This window comes from Penicillium atrosanguineum (assembly GCF_028827265.1).
Source record: "Penicillium atrosanguineum strain IBT 20685 chromosome Unknown utg000001l_segment0_segment0, whole genome shotgun sequence".
Taxonomy (NCBI): Eukaryota; Fungi; Ascomycota; class Eurotiomycetes; order Eurotiales; family Aspergillaceae; genus Penicillium; species Penicillium atrosanguineum.
In genome coordinates this window covers 1176030-1198056 of record NW_026623133.1, presented here as the reverse complement: position 1 = coordinate 1198056, position 22027 = coordinate 1176030, and the positions used below count along the sequence as shown (strand labels likewise).

At 50.1% G+C, this 22027-nt stretch overlaps 13 protein-coding genes across 13 annotated transcripts; 7 read left to right on the top strand and 6 right to left on the bottom strand.

Annotated features, from left to right (window-relative positions):
* Positions 1-216: 216 nt before the first annotated feature.
* Positions 217-4298, bottom strand: N7443_000458 (oxidoreductase; the record flags this gene model as incomplete). Its single annotated transcript, XM_056880514.1, has 3 exons — positions 217-1047; positions 1121-3252; positions 3323-4298. 3 exons carry the CDS (start codon positions 4296-4298, stop codon positions 217-219), a joined length of 3939 nt encoding a protein of 1312 aa, XP_056745752.1.
* Positions 4299-4703: 405 nt separating this feature from the next.
* Positions 4704-5762, top strand: N7443_000457 (D-mandelate dehydrogenase-like dehydrogenase; the record flags this gene model as incomplete). Its single annotated transcript, XM_056880513.1, has 1 exon — positions 4704-5762. The coding sequence occupies one exon, from the start codon at positions 4704-4706 to the stop codon at positions 5760-5762; it is 1059 nt and encodes a 352-aa protein (XP_056745751.1).
* A 1270-nt stretch (positions 5763-7032) lies between these two features.
* Positions 7033-7812, top strand: N7443_000456 (tRNA-splicing endonuclease subunit tsp-4; the record flags this gene model as incomplete). Its single annotated transcript, XM_056880512.1, has 1 exon — positions 7033-7812. The coding sequence occupies one exon, from the start codon at positions 7033-7035 to the stop codon at positions 7810-7812; it is 780 nt and encodes a 259-aa protein (XP_056745750.1).
* A 105-nt stretch (positions 7813-7917) lies between these two features.
* N7443_000455 (putative oxidoreductase, 2OG-Fe(II) oxygenase family) lies at positions 7918-9067 on the bottom strand (the record flags this gene model as incomplete). Its single annotated transcript, XM_056880511.1, has 2 exons — positions 7918-8625; positions 8684-9067. 2 exons carry the CDS (start codon positions 9065-9067, stop codon positions 7918-7920), a joined length of 1092 nt encoding a protein of 363 aa, XP_056745749.1.
* Positions 9068-9665: 598 nt separating this feature from the next.
* N7443_000454 (alpha-hydroxy acid oxidase) lies at positions 9666-10908 on the top strand (the record flags this gene model as incomplete). The annotated part of the gene is made up of 3 exons (XM_056880510.1): positions 9666-9741; positions 9804-10690; positions 10756-10908. The coding sequence occupies 3 exons, from the start codon at positions 9666-9668 to the stop codon at positions 10906-10908; spliced, it is 1116 nt and encodes a 371-aa protein (XP_056745748.1).
* A 244-nt stretch (positions 10909-11152) lies between these two features.
* On the top strand, positions 11153-11934 carry N7443_000453 (RNase P/RNase MRP complex subunit; the record flags this gene model as incomplete). The annotated part of the gene is made up of 3 exons (XM_056880509.1): positions 11153-11425; positions 11479-11683; positions 11738-11934. 3 exons carry the CDS (start codon positions 11153-11155, stop codon positions 11932-11934), a joined length of 675 nt encoding a protein of 224 aa, XP_056745747.1.
* A 627-nt stretch (positions 11935-12561) lies between these two features.
* On the bottom strand, positions 12562-13488 carry N7443_000452 (tRNA splicing endonuclease subunit SEN34; the record flags this gene model as incomplete). The annotated part of the gene is made up of 1 exon (XM_056880508.1): positions 12562-13488. One exon carries the CDS (start codon positions 13486-13488, stop codon positions 12562-12564), a length of 927 nt encoding a protein of 308 aa, XP_056745746.1.
* A 417-nt stretch (positions 13489-13905) lies between these two features.
* N7443_000451 (uncharacterized protein) lies at positions 13906-14220 on the top strand (the record flags this gene model as incomplete). The annotated part of the gene is made up of 2 exons (XM_056880507.1): positions 13906-13963; positions 14021-14220. 2 exons carry the CDS (start codon positions 13906-13908, stop codon positions 14218-14220), a joined length of 258 nt encoding a protein of 85 aa, XP_056745745.1.
* A 23-nt stretch (positions 14221-14243) lies between these two features.
* N7443_000450 (elongator complex protein 4) lies at positions 14244-15457 on the bottom strand (the record flags this gene model as incomplete). Its single annotated transcript, XM_056880506.1, has 2 exons — positions 14244-14944; positions 14995-15457. The coding sequence occupies 2 exons, from the start codon at positions 15455-15457 to the stop codon at positions 14244-14246; spliced, it is 1164 nt and encodes a 387-aa protein (XP_056745744.1).
* Positions 15458-15740: 283 nt separating this feature from the next.
* Positions 15741-16247, top strand: N7443_000449 (DNA-directed RNA polymerase core subunit RPB8; the record flags this gene model as incomplete). Its single annotated transcript, XM_056880505.1, has 2 exons — positions 15741-16066; positions 16142-16247. 2 exons carry the CDS (start codon positions 15741-15743, stop codon positions 16245-16247), a joined length of 432 nt encoding a protein of 143 aa, XP_056745743.1.
* A 431-nt stretch (positions 16248-16678) lies between these two features.
* N7443_000448 (thiamine pyrophosphokinase-related protein) lies at positions 16679-17687 on the bottom strand (the record flags this gene model as incomplete). The annotated part of the gene is made up of 2 exons (XM_056880504.1): positions 16679-17597; positions 17647-17687. The coding sequence occupies 2 exons, from the start codon at positions 17685-17687 to the stop codon at positions 16679-16681; spliced, it is 960 nt and encodes a 319-aa protein (XP_056745742.1).
* Positions 17688-17884: 197 nt separating this feature from the next.
* On the top strand, positions 17885-18607 carry N7443_000447 (OPI10 family protein; the record flags this gene model as incomplete). Its single annotated transcript, XM_056880503.1, has 1 exon — positions 17885-18607. The coding sequence occupies one exon, from the start codon at positions 17885-17887 to the stop codon at positions 18605-18607; it is 723 nt and encodes a 240-aa protein (XP_056745741.1).
* Positions 18608-18946: 339 nt separating this feature from the next.
* Positions 18947-21489, bottom strand: N7443_000446 (MHYT domain-containing protein; the record flags this gene model as incomplete). The annotated part of the gene is made up of 4 exons (XM_056880502.1): positions 18947-20425; positions 20478-20663; positions 20717-21281; positions 21338-21489. The coding sequence occupies 4 exons, from the start codon at positions 21487-21489 to the stop codon at positions 18947-18949; spliced, it is 2382 nt and encodes a 793-aa protein (XP_056745740.1).
* Between the last annotated feature and the right edge of the window lie 538 nt (positions 21490-22027).

Genomic DNA, 22027 nt, shown 5'->3' with positions numbered 1-22027 from the left:
CGATTCATAGTGCCAGTGTACTCATTTGGCTAGTCAGGAATCTTACCTACCACACGGTCAACTTGGAGTCCATTATTGGAAACAGAAGTATCATAATTTGAGAGTAACAGTCAATTTTGATTGCGAAAACTATTAATTCTATCCAAAAGCGATCTCATATACATAATATCAATACTCCTGCAAGTGCTGGGGTCTAGTCATTTGCCTCAATGGCCCTCAATTGCCCACGGCCGTCGCATTCCTCTCAGCCAAACTACCCTGCGTCCGGAGCAATGACGATCCAGCTGCAAACTTTTCATGAATTCTGAAAATATCCATGAATACCTCATCCTTTTTGTGTGGACATCTTCCATAGCCACCACCTCCAGGTGTTTGGACGATGATATGATCGCCAGCATTCATGTGGGTCGTTGCCTTACCACCCAAGCTGATTATTCTGCTCGTTCCATCGGGATACTTTCTCAGCCATAGGTTCACTCCACGCTGGCCTTCTTCACCCCCTGCCATGCCATATGGAGGGATAACACGTCTCTCAGATAGAATGGAGACCTGCATAGGTAATCGAAACTCGATGTCGCGGATACACCCATCGCCACCGCGGTGCCGACCACCACCACCACTTCCTTCGCGGATAGAAAACTCGTGGAGAATCACCGGGTAGCGCCGTTCAAATATTTCAGGATCAGAAATGCGGGTATTGGTTATATGTGTATGCACGCCACTTTCACCATCCCAGTCCGCACCAGCACCGGATCCACCGGCGATAGTCTCATAGTATCCGAAACCTTTGACAACTTCGCCCGTGGCTGGGTTTGTGCCACCATAGCCAAACGTGAGATTGTTGCATGTTCCTTGCGACGCGGCAGCTGCACGGAAGGCTTTGAAGATTAAATCGACAATGCGTTGTGATGTTTCCACATTTGATCCCACGGTCGCTGCCTTCAGCGAAGGCGATAGGAGTGTGTTGTGTGGGCATATGAGCTTGATAGGCTTCAAACAGCCTTGGTTGAGAGGGATATCTGATGATATCATTGATCGAAGACAGTACTATATACCGGTTGGTTAGAACGACCTGCTCGATTTCAAAGCTTTAGTGTCCCGGACACTAGTCTGTACTTACCATGATCCCAGAGTACATGATTGCAGGTGGACAGTTCAGATTTCCGAAATGCTCAGGCCCAGTACCTGTGAAATCGAATACTGCATCACCCATCTCTTGGTCGATCGTGATCTTCAATGCAAGAGGCGTCCCATCATCAATGTAGTCGACAGCTTCCAGGGGTTGTCCTGCAAAACGCTGCGCGATGATCTTGAGCAAACCACGCGTAGACTGACTGGCATTGTCCTGGATTGCTTTCATGTAGAACTCAACTACCGGCCAAGTATATTCCTTGATCAAGGACCGAATCAAATGAATTCCCTTGTTGTTCGATGCGATCGCAGCTTGCAGGTCGGCAATATTGTCGCGGAGTGTGCGAGTGCCACTCGAACCAGGATATGAAGCTGGGATATCAACTAGAATTTCAAGAAGGCCCGGCTCATCAAAGACTCCCTCTTTCATAATCTTGAAACTCTCCACTGCCGCGCCCTCCTGCCAAAGCTCTGTTGAATTGGGGGGCATGGACCCCGGCTGAATGCCGCCAATATCTGCATGGTGTCCCCTGTTGGCGACGAAAAATAGAATTTTTGTCGGGTTTTTGTCATCATCAAAGACGGGTGTAGTAACTGTCAGGTCTGGCAGATGTGTACCACCAGCACTAGGGTGGTTGCTGAGAATAACGTCGCCGGGTTTCAATTCTCCAGGTCCGTATCGGCGCGCTTGGTATGCGATGGCATAACTCATGGATCCCAGGTGCCCAGGAATGTGGGGTGCGTTTGCAACAAGACTGCCATCACCAGAAAAGAGGGCACATGAATAGTCCAATCGCTCCTTGATGTTCACCGAAATTGAGGTTTTTTGCATGGTCTGGCCCATTTGCTCGGCAACGCTCATGAATCGATGTCCGAACACGCTGAGCTGGACAGGATCCAGCGCATCGATGCTGATATCCGCCTTCTCTATTCCAGAGATCTCAATCACCACATGTTCAGGCAAGATGACAGCTTCACTTGCAGGGTCCACAACGATGGTTTGGGTTTTGTCGATGACCATAGCCGGTCCGCTAATACACGTACCAACGGATAAACCCCTGAGCGAATAAAGCCCAATATCAATCCAGCCGGTCTGCTCGAAGTATACCTTGGTATTCCTCTCGGGGGCGACCGGGGTGGCAGGGGGCGAGTCTGCCAGTTTCTTCATTTCCGCGCAAGCGCTAGAAAGGGCGACATCCATACCCTTTCCAATACTCCGCACGCGAACATCATCAACCAAGATCTCCCGAGGCTGGATGAATCCGAATTCTTGTTCGTGGTGAGCGGCGAAAGCGTTACCGAACTCTTCAAATTTGACTGGTCGGGGTATCATTAAAGCTGTGTCACTGCCCTGGTACCGCATATTGAGGAATAACTCGTGACAAATTTGCGACTTTGAAAATCCTTGGGAAACAAGTCCTGCAACACCCTCATTTTTCAATCTCTTAAACCTTTCTTGAAATCTGGGGATATTATCAACAGTGAAGGCAGCAGCTTCGGGCTCTTGGTTCTCAACCACCACATCCGCAAGAGCCATTCCGTATGCAGAAAGAACACTCGAGTTTCTTGGGATCAAGGCTCTTCGGATACCGAGGTCTCGTGCAATCGCAACCGCATGCTGGCCACCGGCTCCACCAAAGCAGCATAGATTGTGTGCAGCGGTCTCAAACCCTCGGCCTTCACTTAATGTTCGAATGGGGCGAGTCATAGTTGCATTTGCGATTGAGAGGAAACCCACTGCAACCTCTTCTGCAGTCAGTTGAGACAGACCGTCTTTCTCTGCGTTGATGGTAGCCGTCAAGGAAGCAAATTTATCCTTCACGATAGCATTATCTAGGGGTCGTGGGAAGTAGTCGGGGATGATTCGTCCAAGGAAGAGATTAGCATCGGTCACGGTTAGAGGACCCCCTCGCCCGTAGCATGCCGGGCCAGGGTGAGCGCCCGCGCTATGAGGGCCGACTTTGAACAGGCCATTCTCCCAAAAGAGCATCGATCCACCCCCTGCAGCCACGGTGTTGATATCCAGCTGTGGTGTCTGGATGGTGACTTGTGCAATTGTACTTTCGAATATATGCTCCAGCGCCCCAGCATACCGAGCGACATCGGTACTCGTACCACCCACTGCGTAGTGTCAGTAGAGGTTCAAATGTAGGATGCTTGGATATCCTGGTATGTAAAACTCTGAACTTACTGTCGAACGCCAATATCGGTGTCCTGTCTTCGACATCATAGCACGTCCTGGACATACCAACTACACCACCAGCTGGTCCACTGAGCACTCCGCGTAAACCCGAAAAATTTGCGATAGATGTAAGTCCACCATCAGACTGGTTGACAAACACCTTCTTGGCATGTTCGTCTCTGAGTTCACCCTGGAACCCCTTTCGGAATCCCTCCAAGTACTTTTGAGTCACAGGAGAAAGATAGGCATCCGCAACAGCCGATTGACTGCGTGGTACCAACTTTGCCATTGTTTGTAGTTCCGAAGAAACGGCCACTTTGAATCCAATCTCCCGAGCTACGGCAGCTACAGCAAGCTCGTGTTTTTGGAAGGTATACGAGTGCATCAGGGCCACAGCTACAGAACGATAACCCTGGCTCCAAAGAACGTAGAGGTCATTCCGAACGGCCTCCAGATCTGGCGTCTTTAATATCCGCACCGCTTCTCCTGTTAAGCCCATGTGCAAATCTGAATCAGAATCGACTTCAACGGGCTTAGGATCTGGGTCTTCTGAAAACCCTTCGATGGTGACTCGCTCATCGACTTCCACAACCGTCTCGTAGAGCTGGGCAAGACGTTGAACTGATAGGTCGAAAATGTTGGGGCGAGCCTGGTTGCCGATTTTAAGTAGGTCGCGGAAGCCCTTCGTAATCAACAGAGCGACTTGTTCGCCTTTTCGCTCAAGCAGGGCGTTTGTAGCAACCGTGGTGCCCATCCGAATGGACTCAACGGGATTCAGATCTAGAAGGGTCCCTCGGGGAATTGGAGAACCATTTGCAGTTTCTAGAATCTGTCGAATACATTCTGTGGGTGCATCATCGTATTCCCCGGGAGATTCGGATAGGATTTTGAAAATGACATCGGAGGCATGTCCTGGGATTTGAGCCCAGGCGTCGGTAAACGTGCCTCCTCGATCGATAGCGATCCGGATCCCAGCTTGTGTCATCTTGTGGTTGTGTTATCAGGATGTAAAACTTAATAGTTCCAACAGCAGTTATGTGATGAACGACCGCTGCTTATAATGGCCGGGTACCGACCAAAAGACCCAAAGATTGCGACTACTCCGCATTTCGAATCTCGGAATAAAAGCCGCGAGCCAGTGGCTTGCACTACAAAAGCCCATCAAATGCACTGTGCAATCGTAGATCCACTCGGCTGGCGGAGTTGAGGGCCGGGACAGCCAGGATTCCCGATCGGCAAGTCCAACATGAAGCCGACCCCGCGCAATATTTATGATAGCGCCGATAAAATGCTATGCAGGCATATCAGCAGAGATAAAAACGCTGTAGCTTATCCGTTCGTGTATGCAAAATAAAAATTGCACCTTTCTTGCCGGACTCGAACAGGAATTATGACAGAAATCCCGACTGTCCTGCTGGTTGAATCTAGCGTCCAGCAAATCGACCATGTCCGACGCCAGACCCTCTTCGAAAAAGTGACAATTTTAAAATATGACTGTGCTTCCGTCGACGAATTTGTCGCTCGTCTTCAACCTGGCGGTCTGTATAGCAATATCCGCGCCATTGTCCGCACAGGTTGGTTGAAAGCAGGGCCATACGCATCTCATCGCCTGTTCACTAGCGAACTCATCCCACACTTTCCTTCTAGCCTAAAACTTATCTGCTGTAGCGGACACGGATATGATGCAGCGGATATTGGCGCGTTAACAAACCGGGGAATCTGGTTCTGTAACACGCCCAACGCATGCACTGAGGCCGTCGCGAACACTGGACTTGTGTTAGTGCTGGAGACATTCCGCTATCTGAGCTTCGCACAGTGGTGTGCCAGATACAATTGGCAGAAAAGTCGAGAGCTGGGCTTGAAGGCAGTAGATCCGACCGGGATGGTGTTGGGTGTGGTCGGTCTGGGTAGCATTGGGCTTGCGATTGCCGAAAAGTGCCAGAGTGCACTAGGGATGAAAATTGCATATCACGGCCCGAAAAGGAAAGAGGAAGCAGAAGCGAGACTGGGTGGTGCGCGGTACTATGCTGATCTGACAGACATGGTTTCAGCTGTTGATTGCATTGTTATTGCTGCACCTTACACCCAGAGTACGCATCATCTCCTGTCCTACAAACACTTCCAAGTGACCAAAAGCATTGGCCTCCGAGTGGTAAATATTGCTCGTGGCAAAATGATCGATGAAGAGGCCTTGGTATTGGCTCTCGAGACAGGCAAAGTGGTTGGTGTAGGACTTGATGTGCACGAAAATGAACCAGAAGTGCACGAGAAACTGAGAAAAAACTGGATGGTGACTTTACTGCCTCATATCGGAGTTTGTTCCAGAACCAGTTGGGCCAATTTTGAAAGACAGACCTGGGACAATCTAGAATCGTACCTAGAGACCGGAAAGCCCGCAAGCCCCGTGAACATGATGAGAGCACCCTATCCCATGTCACAGCTGGAATGAAAGATTTATTTAGTATTCAACGAGCATACAAAACTGAAGAAGAAACTACGTGCTGGGTTTCTACTGGCCGTGTGAGGATCGTAGAGCTGTGGGGCCTAAGCTTTATCTTGGGTTTTTTATCAAATTTATCTTCTTTGGCTCAATTTATTTTGTTAACAATATATTTAATTGCCATAAGCTTGACTCTGGAAGAACAAAGCTTGGCTGTTCTGGTGGGGCTATGTTTTTAGCTCTGTTGAAATGCCGTGAGGAAACGACGCCGGCAATAGCGAAACTACTTTCTGAATATGGCGTTGATCCGAGCATTTTTAATATTAGAAGGGCGAAGAGGTTTCTCGCCCTTGGAAAAGTAGAACGATTTTGCAAGTCTCTAAGGGCTGTGGCTGTAGGTTATATGCTGGGTGGTATGAGAAAGAAGGACAACGACTACGATTATTGATCAAAGACAAAAATACTTCAATTTTCTTTTTATACAGAAGTGTGTGTGTGTGTGTGTGTGTGTCCCCTCGCGAATTGAGCCCTGGATTGAGGTACAAGTGTGATAATTGACCTATATGAAGAGATCCAGCTATTTATAGTTGCAGCAGCTCATCTCCCTGCTGCCTAGCGGAGTCCCTGCCGAGGATGCCCAACAGGCAACCACTCCCACAGATCTATATATATCACGTGACCTGGGATATAACTTCGCGAACGATATGCAGGACTGGTGACGTGCGCTGTGCACGCTGTGGCCCTGAAACAATTGAATAGAAGGACAGGGACGAGAAAATCAGGAAAAGCGTAGGTTGTTTTGCGAATAGGACGCTTAAAACGGCGTCAAAACTTGCCTTTTTCGGCGCCCAATTTACCGTCACTTAGCGTTGGGGTGTAAGGTTTTCAACCGGGTTGACAAGGGTGAAACTATATTTTTAGTTAGAGCGGAGGTGTGATTCTATAGTAAAGGGGATGGTGAAAGCGGGCTGAGATATTTGCGTGAAGCTGCCAAGCGTGAAACAGTGAAACATGCGGACCGGGAAAACGACTCTCATCCGTGATACATCAGCCCCTCAGCACTAGCCTGCATAGTCATCCCGTTGGGCGTAACGACATATTCCAGATATTGCTTGTCCCCGCAGATGCTAAGTCATCGTACTAAGCGTTTCCGAATTCTATTCGCTTATTTGAGAACTTTTTCACCGTACTCGCCTTTGGTGTGTCTGCTAACTCCCATCCTCACCCCGCACATCGTAAGCCTCGATTAATCCAAACCGAGCTTTTACCATCCTTCATTATGGTTTCCCCTGTCGCAGACCTCCCTACTCTATCAGATATTGGTATTCACCCCCCTCCGTCTATTCTTGCATCAAAGGCCTTCGCATACGCAAAACATCATTGCACCGAAGCAGTCTACAACCATGCGATGCGCTCCGCATACTGGGCAATGATAATCGCCAAAAAGCTTCCAGAATTCCACAACAACCCGAGACTGAACCTAGAGGCGGTCTTCGTTAGCTGTATTCTTCACGACATGGGATGGGCAAATACACCAGAACTGTTATCATCCGACAAGCGTTTCGAGGTTGATAGCGCCAATATCGCACGGGACTTTATCTATGATGAGCAAATTCATCTAAGCACCGAGCCATGGAGTTATGACACTATCCAGCGTGTCTGGGATTCAATTGCTCTACACACAACACCCTCTATCGCTAGACATGCGGCGCCCGATGTTGCTCTCACTAACTTGGGCATCACGGCTGATTTTGCAGGCCCAGGGCTTCCTGGGCCAGATGGGAAACCGCTTATCACATACGGGGAGTATTGTGCGGTCATGAAAGTCTTCCCTCGTGCTGGCTTTAACTCAGAGGGATTTAAGGATATAATGTGCTGGTTGTGCCGCACAAAGCCCGAGACAACCTACGATAACTTTGTGGGAGAGTATGGATGCCAATTCGGACCTGATGGCAATGGGGAGGGAGTTGAGGGGTTTAAAAAGGCGTGGGCAGCAGGACAGTCCAGTAAAATTTTAATGCCAGGCCTGGAAAAATTGGAGTCAATTGATCCTAAGTAGCGATCTTGGTTGAAGCCAATATCACGATATCTAGATTGGGGCATGCATTATCCGATTGCACGAATATACACATAGCTAGTCACGCGAACTATTGTTTCCCGATAACTAGACCATAATTCGTCGACTCATCTGCTCTGTGCCGGCAGACTTTTCATAGTCAATATCCTTGTGAAGATCCACCCGACGACCGAGAGCCCGACGAATAATCCAATCCTTGCTATTAATCTCCTCTTCAACCTGGCCCTGTGTGATGGGAGGAATGAGATCCGATCCATCTAGTCGTCGTAGCATGACACTATCCTCCGGTCGAGCGAAGTACACTAGACTGTAACGCGTTGAGTCGCCTTGAATTCCTGGCGGTGCAGCAACACGGTGAATGTTGGAACGCAGCAGACCGTTTGTGAACTTCACCATGGCATCCCCCAAATTGATAATCGCGTGTCCTGGTAGTGGCCGCACATAGACCCATTCCGCATCAGCGCCTGGAGGAAGAACCTGAAGGCCGCCAAGTCTGTTGAAGAGCACAGTGACACTTCCGAAGTCGGTATGTTGTCCTAAAGCTGTGCGACGGTCGTCGATAGGCTGAGGTGGCGCTTTGATAAACCGTATTTGGTCGCCACCAATGGCTTGCAACCGATGAATGCTGGAAAGTGTGTTCTCTGGCAAGGCGAGTTTGTCATTGAGGATGTTCAGAACAAGCGACACGATGCCATGAGAGCCCCGCATGAACGATTCCTGCTGTCCTCGGCTTTGACTCAGGAGCTCGGGAGCCGGTAGAGGATCGCTAACTCCCATAATGTCGTCCTTGGAGGTCTTGGCATAATTCTTTAGTATAATGCTTCCAACGACCAAGCAAACCAAATGCACTTACATTGTAAAACTCGTTTCGATCCAGGTTGCCGTCCTTATCGACAGTGGCAGCCCCCCTCCCTTTGTATCCAAAGTATGAGTTCTGAGTACTGAAATCATAGCGTTTCTTTTCTTCAAGGCTGAGATCGAATAGGTTCTCCCCAACGGTAAATAGCTTGTCAGCATCATTCAGCAGAGAGACCCCATGATCTGAATCTTGAAGATCGAGATAGAAGAATCCGATTTCAACACAAGCTTCGAAAAGTCGCTCACACTCCGTCGAATCTCCCGCTAATAGCCTTTTTAGCGATAGCCGGAGCAGGGGTGCGGTGGGAACATCATCTGGGAAAGGTGGGAGTCCAGGGAAATTGTTTTGGATTTCCGTGTAACTTGCGTCGGATTGCATAGTTGAAATTTGGCTGAAGTAGTACTAAGATAAAAGTCTTCTATGAGGAGAGTCTTCAAGAATTTGATGATTTTCTAGCGGAAGCACTTAGGTGCAGCTACTTGTATATTAATGGGCCTGTGACGTTTGGCCATGCGGGGAAATAGTACATGCCGAGGGTCCCGCCGAATCCGAGTTTAACTTTTGTAATCGGATGATATTCAACTATGCAGTAGTCAAGCTTGAAGATGTAACATCGCGTATTGCATTGTCTTCGTTGTGAAACTTTTAACATAGTATGTACTAAGTGTCCAGGAGATCCGGGTTCGTTGCTATTGGGTTTATTTTGGCCGAGGGCGCTAGGTTTCGACTTGGATCTACTATCCAAGCAAGGCGAACTTTACCGAAAAACCTGAGTCAAATAACCTTCAACAACAGTATTAACGGATCAGGTCAAAATCATCATCTTCTGTGACTGCGTATATCTGGACTCCAAGTCTGACCCCGATGTGGAGTGCAACCCCGCTGGATACTTAGCCGGCCCACTCCAAGTTGCGTCCATCCCACAACTCCTCTGACTCGACAATCTATGAATCTATGACCTGGAAACTACCTCAACATGACGGCAGAGAGAATCTTATCTATTTCAGACCTTGAAGCTGCTGCTTCCAAGAAGCTACCGGGTGCGACTCGAGGTATTTCACCATTCCAGTTTAGACATTCTGTTCCCCAACTAAAGAGGGGTACTGATAACCAGAATTCTTCAACTCCGGCGCAACGAACCAAGTGACTGTGCGCGAAAACTCATCAGCGTATCAGAAGTATCGCCTCTTACCTCGGGTCCTGAAAGATGTGTCTCAAGTCAGCACAAAGATTAGCGTTTTCGGCCGAGAGATCGCATTCCCACTTTGCGTATCTCCAGCAGGGCTACAGGGCATGGCCCATCCAGATGCAGAGCTGGCGACGAGCAAAGCATGTGCCAAGGCTGGTGTAAATATGGGTGTCTCATCATATGCCAATCATTCAGTTGAGCAGATTACCACTACAGGCAAGGAGATCGGACCAATTTACCATGTCATGCAACTATATTCCATGACAGATCGAGAGAAAGAAGCTCGTATCGTTTGTCGTGCAGAAGCTTCAGGATGCAAAGCCATATTCCTCACTGCAGATAGCCCTGTCATGGGCGTTCGATACAATGAATGGCGCAATGAAGGCTTCAAACCACCAGCGGGTCTAGCGTATCCGATGATCGAAAAGACGTCCGAGCAGATCCAGTCGCAATCTCATGATGATGGGTTTTCATCGTTCAATTCGGATTCTCATTCCTGGGAAAAGGAGATTCCTTGGTTGCGCAGTATCACTAATATGCAGATCTGGATCAAGGGCGTCTTGACACCTGAAGATGTTGAAACGGCAATTGAATATGGTTGCGACGGGGTGGTTATCAGTAACCATGGCGGGCGGCAGTTGGATGAAACACCAGCGACTATTGATGCTCTTCCTGCTTGTGCAAAGGCCGCACGTGGAAGGATCAGTATTCATATTGACGGAGGTATTAGATCCGGCAGTGACATCTTCAAGGCCTTGGCTTTGGGAGCGGAGTGTTGCTGGGTTGGTCGCCCTATGCTTTGGGGACTAGCAGTGAGTTTCATACCTTCAAAATAGCCCTACCAAAAGGCCAGAAATTGACTGACTTGATTCATTAGTATAATGGCCAAGAAGGAGTCGAGCTAATGCTCGATATCCTTTACCGGGAGTTCCAAAGGTGTATGCAGCTGACGGGCTGTAAGTCGATATCTGAGATCAGTCCTTCAAGCTTAGGAATTGTTCGATCCGATGGTCCTTTGGCAAGACTTTAGATTAGAGAAATAGAAATGAGACATAGAATTGCACTTCGAAGATTGGGTGAGTAAAGATCAACATTGGAACCATCCCAAGGTTCCTGTCCCGCAGTGATATCTCTTATCGGCGGGTGACATCAAACAATTTTTCCAACTCCAACTCCAACTCCAACTCCAACTCCAACTCCGACACTCGTACCTCGAGAGCTCTCAAATAAACAACCCCGCTCACATCCTGGCCCAAAGGTCAATCACCTACAAAATGACATCTTCTCCCGCGCCAACCATTCACATTGCCCAATCCCTCCTCGCGCGCGCCCATTCCCCCGACACAGCATCCCAGCAGTTCACCGAGCGCATCAAACAAAAACCCCTCTTCCTGCGCCCAACATCTCCCTCCGCCTCCGACAACCGCTCAAGGCGACGTCTCCACCGCCTCCGCAAAAAGAATATTTCCTCCGACACCAACGGCCGCGCCCTCTATCCGCGCGCGAGAAGCGCACGACAGGCCTCTACGATCTCCCTAAAGAAGAATGTAAATACGCCATATTCAGGGGTCTACATGATCTGTGGACGACATATATGCAGGAAATCCTTGATCTGAAAACTGATGGAAGAAGCGGACTCGTGACACCGGCATCGCATGGTGCTAAGCTTGTCAGTGCGGATTACCATGGTGCGGAGGTCGAGGTTGTGAGAAGTCGGTCTGCGGGTAGGGTTGGGCTTAAGGGATTCGTTGTAAGGGATACGAAGTTTACGTTTGTTATTGTTACGGAAAAGGATCAGGTCAAGAGTGAGTCTATTCGTTGCGAGAGGATAATTGGTTTGGATGCTGATGATTTGATAGCGATACCGAAAGAGCATAGTATCTTCCGATTTACGGTGCCGTTTCCGAAGTCTGCGAAATTGACGGATGGAGAGCAGCAAGGCAAAACTGAAGACCCGAAACCACTGGAGTTTGAGTTGCATGGGAGCCAGTTTGAGAATCGGCCTGTTGATCGGGCGAACAAGAAGTTCAAGTGGAGGAATGTCGATTATCTGTGAATGCTGGATTTGCAAAGGAATTTTTACTGGCCAATGCCTCGGGATTTTTATGCTCCAAATATGATACCCTGTCAACATGTCCTTTGGGTGACCGTTCCATACAAACAGTAGACTGCCTAGTTCAACTTGAACAAAATAAGGCTACGGATGATTACAGCTGGTAAGAACCCCAGTGGGTCAAGGTGTTCGTTGAAAGTTGTTTCATTCTGTTATGTAGGGTATCTGATCATGGCCGAGCTACAACCACAAGCGTGGGGACGTAGCCAGAGCCATACATTTGAGCAATAGCTTGATGGCCAATATGTTACGCGACATAACCCCGTAAAATTCATCGAAGAGGAGCATAGATCCGAGTCGGTAGATGCCTCATGTTTCGAGAAACTCCTCGAGGCCCAAGGCCCGAGTGTCAGGCCGTGGATCCGTCCATTGTTTGAACCGAGAATTTGGTCGTAATGGGTAGATACTGGCCTTGAGTGATCGAATATCACGATCATTGTCGCATATTCTTATGAGTCGTGGTAATCGCTGGTGTCCAATTCAATGAACACGTCCAGTCGATACTGCATAAGCAACGAAGCCGTCAAGCGGTATAGTCGATGTGATCCAAAGCACGATGACGATGATAAATCACATGCCGGCCCACTCAATGCTGAAGGCGCGAACGCTTTCGACGCGCTCAGCCTCGGAGTCGACATCTTCGCGGGTCTTCTCTGGCCCACCGAGAAGAAAGCCCTTCTTCACACCAGTGCCGAGACGGCCACCGTTGATAATGTCCATCAGATCGATGTTCTGGTCCCATTCCGCCGACACGACGAGGAAGTGCGAATGGAAGCGAAGAGGATCGCCAGGGTAAGCCACGTACTGGCATCCGAAGCGCAGGCCAGGCGAGAGGAAGTAGCCTTGCGAGTGGAGGTGAGCAAAGAGTGGGTACGACAAGGGCACTTCGGGCTTTGAGAGTATTCGGCTCGACGAAGTGGGCTGAGGAAGAGGGGGGTAGGATGTTGCAGGTGTGATGGCCATCGCCAGTTTGGATTCAGGTGTCATGTTCGCAGAGCGAGAGGCCGAGTTGCTGCCATCATCGAAAATATCCACCACAGACGACGACTCATCCTTCTGCGCGGAGGAAGCAGAGGCGTTATCTGCGGCCTTCGCAGCCTTGGCCTTGACCTTCTCGCCTAGCTTCTTCAGCGCTTGCTCCCGTTGCTGGTCCTTGCGGTCCGAGAGGATGCGCGAGGCGTGGAGACCCTGGGATTCTAGTTCGCGTAGATACTGTCGGCGGTCCTCTTCTAAGAGCGACTTCATGCCATCGTGGGCCTTGGCTTCGTCTACAATGCAAGCTACATCCCTGTCTACCAACACCCGCGCCTCCTCTGGCATCAGCTCGAGCGGCAGACCCAGGAACACATTCTGCTGCGGGATTTGAGGAAGGGTCCCGATCAACACGCCGCAGATGTTGTGCTCGCGTCGCAGGTAGGTCACGGCATCGATTGAAAACAGCAGGTATCTACCAGATATGTATGAGATCGGAACGGGAAGGGTAGGTTGAGAGTCCATGTTTAGGGCCTTTTCATAGATTCTGAAACAAATGCGATGTTAGCAGTTGCTCATCAACAGTAGTTGCAGGTTGAAGAAATGAAGGTTTCGAGGCATATCATTTTTAATACGTTTCTCATTCACCGGTGCTCAGTTTTATAACTAAGCTTTCAGGGGATTGACAGATTTGTAGATGGATAATCATGCAAGGAGGGGAAGATGAATTAAAAAGTTGCAAGAACTTACCATTAACGAGACGAGTCTGGGATTTGACCAGCAAAGCCAGAGACTCGATGAAGTGGAAGAAGGAAAAAAGCGAAAACCCGAGTTTTGTAAAGCTCCGCCCGCGCTTGTCCCGTTTGGGAGGCGGTCTTGGCTCCCCGCGGCTTTGCTTCTGCCATTTAGCTTCAGCTTCATCATAAGATCGCATATTTCGTTATGAACTTCCTTCTCTTGCTATTTCTGGTCTTCTTCGCCCCCCTGCTGCTGTTCACAGGTGAGATTCTATATACTATACCCCTCCTGAGAACACCATATGTTCTGACACAAACAGCATGGCTCGCGGCTTCATCCTGTCTGGGGAATGGCTTCCGCCTAAGAGGCTTTTCGGCGCGACCGGGCATGGCATATGGCCAGAGCTACCTCCGGACTATGGCAAACTCTGGTCCCGCATTGTCGGAGCAGATTGAAATGGACGACATGCTAGCTGAGCCAGGAACTCACCGTCACTTTGACGAAGAAGAAGAGTATTGAGTTTCCAAGCTGTCGCGCATTCCTCAGAACTCCAGATCAGATTTCTTTGGCATACCTCCAGATGCGGGTGCCTCCTGTGCCTCCTTGTCGCCCTCATCCGGTGGCAAGCTGAAAGGCTTGATCTCGAATCGCCGACGACTCAAGATAAATGCCCAGTCCAATCCCACGTTCTGATCACTGCCACCACCACGTTCGTGCAGTACTGGAAGACGATGAGTTTTGAGCATGCCCTGCGGCGGCTCTTCGGATGATGTCGCACCTCCAGAAGCTGCCAGGGCATCGGAGGAGTGAGGGAAAGGACAAAGTTCAATGACACCGTCGCTGAGTAGCTCCACCCAGCGGACTAGTCCGGATGAACGAGGGAATAGCGATAACGGAAGGGTTATCATCGCGGTAACTCGGGTTGCGTATGCGCTCATCAAAGCTTTCAACCCGTGAAGGAATTGTAGCACATATTCGGGCATGCAGGCATTTGGTGGATATGTGGTGGGATTGAGCAGCGAAGGAATCACGATTCGGTGAATAGTATTCGGACTGTCCGAGGCGATTGCGGTTTGAAGTCTTTTCAAGATGGCAGTAAATGGCGATTCCCTCGAAGGCACCACCGGAGTGAACGTCATGTTAGTGATAGACGGATGGGCGAGACGTTTAGTGAGATCGAAGGCGTGACAGAAGGCGGCTTGAGGCTTCCCATCTTGTTCTCCAGTCGATGCAGGAGCAGGAGCTTTGGTTTGTTAGCTCTGATAATCCAAAATGTATTTACGAGAAGCTCACCATCTCGTGATCCTGCAATGCCCGCGCCGAACTCGCCTAATCGCTCGTATCGCCATGCAATCTTCATCTTCTCGTCCTTACGCTTGTCTGATCTCTTGTCGTTCAGGGATTCGGCTGTACCGATCAATCCAGGAAGACTGCGACCCCATTGCTCGGGCACTCCAACAACATGAACTTTTTGTTCCTGGACGACTCCCTCAGCCGCATAGTACCGCAGCAATGCACCTGCAAAATCGGTCGTCCCATTCTCCTCAATCAACAAAGACTTGCCCATGGGCAGGCCTGCATGACCCGCCAGTAGATTATCTAGCGAAGGCGTTCCCGTAGAAGTAGTTGGGCGTCCGTCGTCGGGGGAGGGGCGAATTCCTGGGATGGACTCTGGAGCTGGCTGTGCGGGGGCATTGGGAATAGCAGTGCGGTCGACACCTGCTGACAAGCCGATGTTTCGCTTGCGAAAAGACATTCTATGCAATGAACCAAATAAAATCAAAAACGGAGAGGTGTTAGAGTCGATGCGCCGCAGTCGAGTGCAAATCGTTATCGGCGGGGAACCAAAACCGGCAGAAAAAAAGAAAAGCTTCAGAACTCCGACTCTCCACCTTCAGATCCTACCTTCCTCAACTTTTTCGCCCGCCGACCACCTCCACGCCTCGGCCCGCAGGAATTTAGCAGCAGACTCTGTAGCGCAAAGATCCCGACCTCTTTGACCACTCATAAACCGCATTACCACAAGTCACAATTTCATAATGTCGGACCCGCTCCTGTTCGAAGACACTTTTACGATCACCACGATCAACGCCCAGAAGTACGACCGTGTGTCGCGCTTGACCTGCACCTCCAATGATGCCTCCGTCACATTCACCCTCGATGTGAACTCGGAGCTCTACCCGTGCGCGGTGGGCGAGTCGCTTTCTTTGGCTTTGGCCTCGACCCTGTCTCTTGACGGCAAGGAGGATACCCGGAACAGCTGGAGAGAGGTCGCCAATGGCGATCAGACTCTTGCGAATGACTACGACTATGTTTGCCATGGCAAGGTTTACCGATTCGAGGAGGGTGCTACTAAGGATACTATGTGAGTTTTTGCAAAGCCTTTGTTCGGGCAGATTCTCGTTCGTGAACCTTTAACTGACATGTATGGTTCTTGCAGGGCCGTCTTCGTTTCTTTCGGAGGTCTGCTTCTCTACCTTGAGGGTCCCTACAAGAAGCTTGCTCCTCTGCGGATCGACCACGTCTACTTGCTTCTGAAGAAATAGATCCATTTCGTTGAATTGGTGTCTGGCTTGGACCGGTAATGGTCAGAATTTGTCTCGAAATATACTACATAAGGGCAAAAAGTTATGGGGTGTACTTGATCTGGGCAGATGTTCATATCTTCTTTGTCGGGTTGTGCAGCGCTGGCGTTTTTTTGCATTCTGATTTGGGAATACCAATAGATGATCGTCTATCAAAAATCGATCTTCATTCAACTGAAGAACAGTCCCAGTAAAAAGTCCCGAACATAAAAAGCCTTTGTTCCAAAATCACCTGATGCCGACCGTGTCGGTCGTTCAGCAAAGTCTGCATATACCCTACGTCTACAAGTAGAGACACGAGATGGAACTGGTAATGGGATGAATGGAGCTTAATGCATATTGTTTAACCTCCTATACCTCATGTCGTATGTACAGAAATCAATTATCTACCTCTAGGCGTGCGATGCAGTCGGGAATTCCAAACGACGATGCAGACGCGCCTGAATATCCAGGAAATCCGGCTCAGTCTCCGCCATGAGAAGACCATGCCGAATAAAGAAGTCAATGATAACGACTGCACAATTAGGCTTGAACTCACCCTTCGCAAGCGCCTCCTTGACTTCAGCAACAGACAACAGCTTGAACTCTTCGACCTCATTGTCGCATGGCGTGGGAATCACCGACGCATCAAGCTTCAAGTCATAGACGTACTCGACCTCCGGCTGCAGGAGACCAGTTTCACCGCCAGCGCGCACATCACGGACGTGGTGGTATGTCACGCAGCCTCTGGCACGGATCAAATGGCGGACTTCGGCTTCGGGGAGAGAGGCTTCTTCCATTGCTTCACGGACGATGCATTCGAATGGTTTCTCGCCGGTGCACATGCCCCCGGCCACGGTATTGTCTAGCATGCTGGGATATGTTTGCTTGTTCTTTGCACGGCGGGGGATCCATAATTTCAGTCCTGTTTCGTCCTCAACGTAGGCAGTCATATGGGCGCCGTAGGTGACGACGCCAAAGAGACATGATGCGCAGCGCTCCATCTCGAGGAGGTATTCGCCACCCGGTCCAAAGACGGGGTAGTTCTCATTACGCCATCCTTTCAGAACTTCGAAGGTGCCCTGCTTGACGGCCTCTGCGATGCTCTCTGCAATCAATTTGCTGCGGAGAGCGGGGTCTGCATCTGCGGGTGCCACTAGGGTCAATGTCTTTGCGGCGGAGTCAATGGCCCAGTATTCGGTCCATGGAAACTTCTCGATAACTGAGTTCAGGACATATCCTAGCGTCGCATCGCAGCCAGATACTCGAAAGGCGTGGTAATTGTTGAGGTTCTCTGTGTAGGCAGCGCGATTGTCCTCGTAGTAAGGGAAGCTGCGGCCGTCAGACCATGAATTGCAAGATTATACAGGAACTTCAGTACTTATCGCATTCGATGACGAGCTCCAGATTGGATTTACCCATTGTGAAGAGCCCTTTAAGATCTGTATAAGTCAAAGTTCGCGGCGCAGTCAACTCAAGATCAATGCCAAGCCCTTATCGACCCGATAAGGGCAGCTCCCCCTCTTATGTCACCGAGTCCTGGAATCTCTTAGAAGCTCGAATAAAGAAAGTTCCTACCTCAATTGCCTCCTCTACTATACGCACCTCAGGTGTCAACCATGTTCTCCGTCGTCATCCCAGGCCGTCCGTGCCTCACGGATATCATCCCAGTCGACAGCCAACCAAACGGCCAAGCTACCAAGTTCGCATTCAACATCCCGCTCAACCCACCCTTCAGCGAACTAGTAGTCTTCTTCCTCCCCGGAACAGTCCTACCCCCGGGCACAGGCGCCGCCATCTACGTCCAGACCCCGGACCCAAACACCGGAAACCCAACAGACTTCCGCTTCATCGGCGCGCTAGCCAACGAAAAGCCCTCTGGCATCTTCACCATCAAGGCCCCCTCCACCAATGGCACGCGCCGCTCAGAAGCCGAAGAAGAGGACGAGATGCTTGATGAGGGCGCAACCGGCCCAGCAGGCCCACCCAACGGCGTCGTAACATTGGGTATTTCAATCGAGGCGGTTGAGAATATTGCTCCGCAGCTGTCCGCGCTGGAAGCTGAGGCTCCGCGCGAATCTCGATCCGAGTCTCAGTCCACCGCCATGGTAAGGTTGTCTCCAGAACAGGCGCAGCAGAAGCAGTTGTCGACGAAAGTCCTTGCGCAGCGCATTATCGGCAGCGCATTCAATTTCCTGGCTAGTTTTGCTGAGTCGGATCCTGCGAAGAAGGGCCATGACGTGGTGCCACTTAAGAGCTTCCGAGACTGGTGGACGAAATTTGAGAGGCGCATTGAGATGGATCCTTCGTTTTTGGAACGGCAAGATCCTAATGCGGCGTGAGCTCTTTTCTGTCTGTTCTCTGTGAGGGAATTCCTTGCATGTGGTTTCTGGAGTATGCTATGCATTAGGAGTGAGCGATTTTTCTATTGTCTTGATATGTGTCACGATATTCTGGTTGTGTAATGTCCCTGGTCAAGGACCTTCTAGTCAAAAGGGGAGTGTATGAATTAATTGAAGATTAAATTTTTTATTTCCATTCGTCATTTATACCATTCGTCATTTATAGGAATGTTTGTCATATACAAGATTGACGTGTTTGCAATCGATCATAAGTCCAGGTATTTTCTTCTCCAATGAAACTCCAGTCCAGATATCCTCCCAGTCGTGCGTATATAAAGATCATAATTCAGATTTGCGCTGCATGTGTTGCAATGTCGAGTCCGGACGGAGACGGATGCCTGGCTCATAGCATAGGCTGTATAGTTCATCAACGTATGTAGTTGGTGTGGTGACAGCGTCACCCGCCGCGATGATAGCATCGTGCGTGCCAACGGGATTGTGAGCCACGTTCTCATTGAGTCGGCTCACGTCAACACGAACCTCCTTCTGCACTGTGATATCGCCAAGGGCAGTTGGGGTGTCAAATAGCGACTCTTGGGAGTTCATTGTTCCAGAATTTGATGGCTTCCTAGAAGGCCATATGCGAAGGAATGCGTTCTTCGTCGTAGCGAGAAGATCTGCTTCTGAAGCTGTTGAGCCAGAGCGAACGTCGGTGATGAAGAGTTCCTCGCTCAACTCGCGGGTGAATCCATCTCGGTCGGCAACACTGTCGTTTACTTGCTGTTGAACGCGGAAGAGACGGAAGGGAGTGAATGTGAAGTCGGGGTTGGGGACCTGCGTGTCGAGAGTGCCGACGACACAGAATGTGAGGAGGGTGCATTGTTGCGGTTTTAAATCTTCTTCTGAGAATTGACCGGCGGTGCGGCAGGGCGTTACAAGAGGTCGGGCAGAAAAGCGCGCGGCTGCACGCATATCTTCAGGGAGTGTTTTGGAGAGAGAGGCGATTCCTTCCATGAGGTGTCGGCGGAACTCATCAGTTGCGGAATCGGATTGTTTGGCAGCTGGGGATGCAAGATACTTCAGGCAGAAGTTCATTGACCAGCCCTCCATGTGAGAAATGAGATCAAGATGTTGCACCTGCAGCCGTTTCAAGGGCAAAGTGGCAGATGGCAACGGGTTACCGGTGCCCTTGGTAGTGAGAATCTCAAAGTGGTCGGCGACGGTGGGACGCATGACGAAAGTGATAAGATGGACACCCTCTCCAAAGGTACGGTTGGAGGATGCATAGTCGCGCATATCCCGCAGGCGCTCGATGAGAGTCGATTCGGGGACATGAATACGGCGGGAGAGGGTCGAGGTGATATGCTCGATAGTCGCAAAACGGAATCCCATCGAGGCAAAGCGAGTTGCTTCATGCTTGTGAAGTTGTTTAACACTAAACATAAGCTGGCCCTTGCCTGTACGCAGCGATGAACGGCCCATAGCTCGAGATAGTCGTGAGACCGGAATGGCGGTTGAGAGAACATCGTCGTATAAGGTTCCCAGATCTTGCAGGGGCTGGCGAAGTTCATCAGAAATTTCTTGAGCTGTTACACAGAAGAGCTGCTTGAACAGTGTATCGAAATCGGTCTGCAACTCGGTATCCTTGTCCATGACCACACCGCGAGTAACGACGTGCTTTCGAATGGCGCGCTGTTCGGATTCCAGACGGTTTCGCATGAAAGGAATTAGATCTTTCACAACGGGCCAATTTCGGCTTGCTCTGAAGGCCCAGAGGAAGGTTGGGTGAGTGCGGGTCAGATCGTCATCTTTAAAGGTCTGTATTGATAGTTAGCTTGATACATCAAGGAGCATATTTGGAATAACGCACTCGTCCAATGTAGTGATCGACGACCTTCCGAAGTGGCAGAAGCGCCTGCGGGGTGACCATCACCCGACCAGCAGGATCAAAGTAGGCACAAGCGAGCACAAGCTGGTGCGCGCGAGTAGTGGATCGTCGTCGGTTTCCACCGGCCACGATGGCGCAAGCGGATAGAATTACACACGAGACACAAGCCTTGAAATGTGGTTAGCTAACAAGACATCCCAATGAAACACAGGTCAACTCACCAGCACAGCGCAAACAATGACAGTCTGGCTTCGCGACAACTGCGATCCATGCTTGGCGGACTCGTCGCGTTCTCTGTAGATCGTGCCAACCGCCGCAGTCCAGTGCATGCCCGAGACGGCCGCAGCAAGCAAACAGGCACAGATACTACGTCTCCACCAACTATCAGTCCACGATGCTCTCCAACGGAAGAAGATTCCCAACGCTGCGATACTCGAGAAAATAGCGATAGCTGCGGATCCGACAACGTTGGCGACATGGTAGGCGCATCTATAGTTTGAAATGCCGAGTTGGCCAACATAGTGCATACCGCATACCGAGCTTCCCGTGAGGAAACCTCCGAGCAGGATACGAATATAACTCGCTTTCTCTTCGACACCGACGGAGTAAAAGGCGGCAAGAAGGACGACGACGGGGAGTACAAATGAGGTTCCGGTGAAAGCAACATTATAGAAAATCTGCATGTCCGGTGCTCCGTCGGCGAGAACGATCGCACGGTTGCCGATGAAATGCATGCACCAAATTCCGATGCCGCCCATGGTGATGGAGGAGGTGAGGAGTAGATACCTTTTGATTAGTTCATGTTAGTAGCTACTCGGCGAGGGAAAGACGGGGAAGTGTACCAATTGTAGAATCCGGATCTGGATGTTCTGCGATGCAGAAGCTCGAGAGTAGTTGCGCATCCCATAGAGCTGATCACATATGAGAGGAAGATGTACCCGGCCAGGTATGAGACATGGACGGGATTCTCATCCTGAGTGCCTGCACTCGTCATGTTGCTGGATGCCATATGGTGACGCACAGCGATCCTCGCATCGGCTAACGACGTAAATGTTGGGTAGGGCTGATGAAGCCGAAAGATCGACTGCAGTAGATATGATCAGATCAGCATGAATGTAGTGAGAATAATCCCAGTTATGGTCGAGCGACTAGAAAGAGGGTGTCGATCAGGGAAAGATCATCTCTCGGAGCGACGGCAGTGATATCTTATAACCCCAGATCAGCGCGCACAGTCCGAACTCGCATATTCCCGACCAGCACAGTTAACTAAGGCATGCATGGCGTCGGACGAATCACACGTCCGGTATGCTAGCGATAGAGATCCAGATGTGCTCCTAAAAAAGAGGAGGCCCACTCTCAGGCGCGCTTGGTCCGTTCTCTGGACTGTCCCATCGCGTGGCATTACATTACAACTGGAAAAGTGGATTCGGGCTAATGCTTCCGCACTGAAAGCACAGGATAAAAGAAACCAGTTTCGGATTAATCAAATGTGGACTATCGAAAAAACGGGCATGGGTCCCTGGGCGAATCCC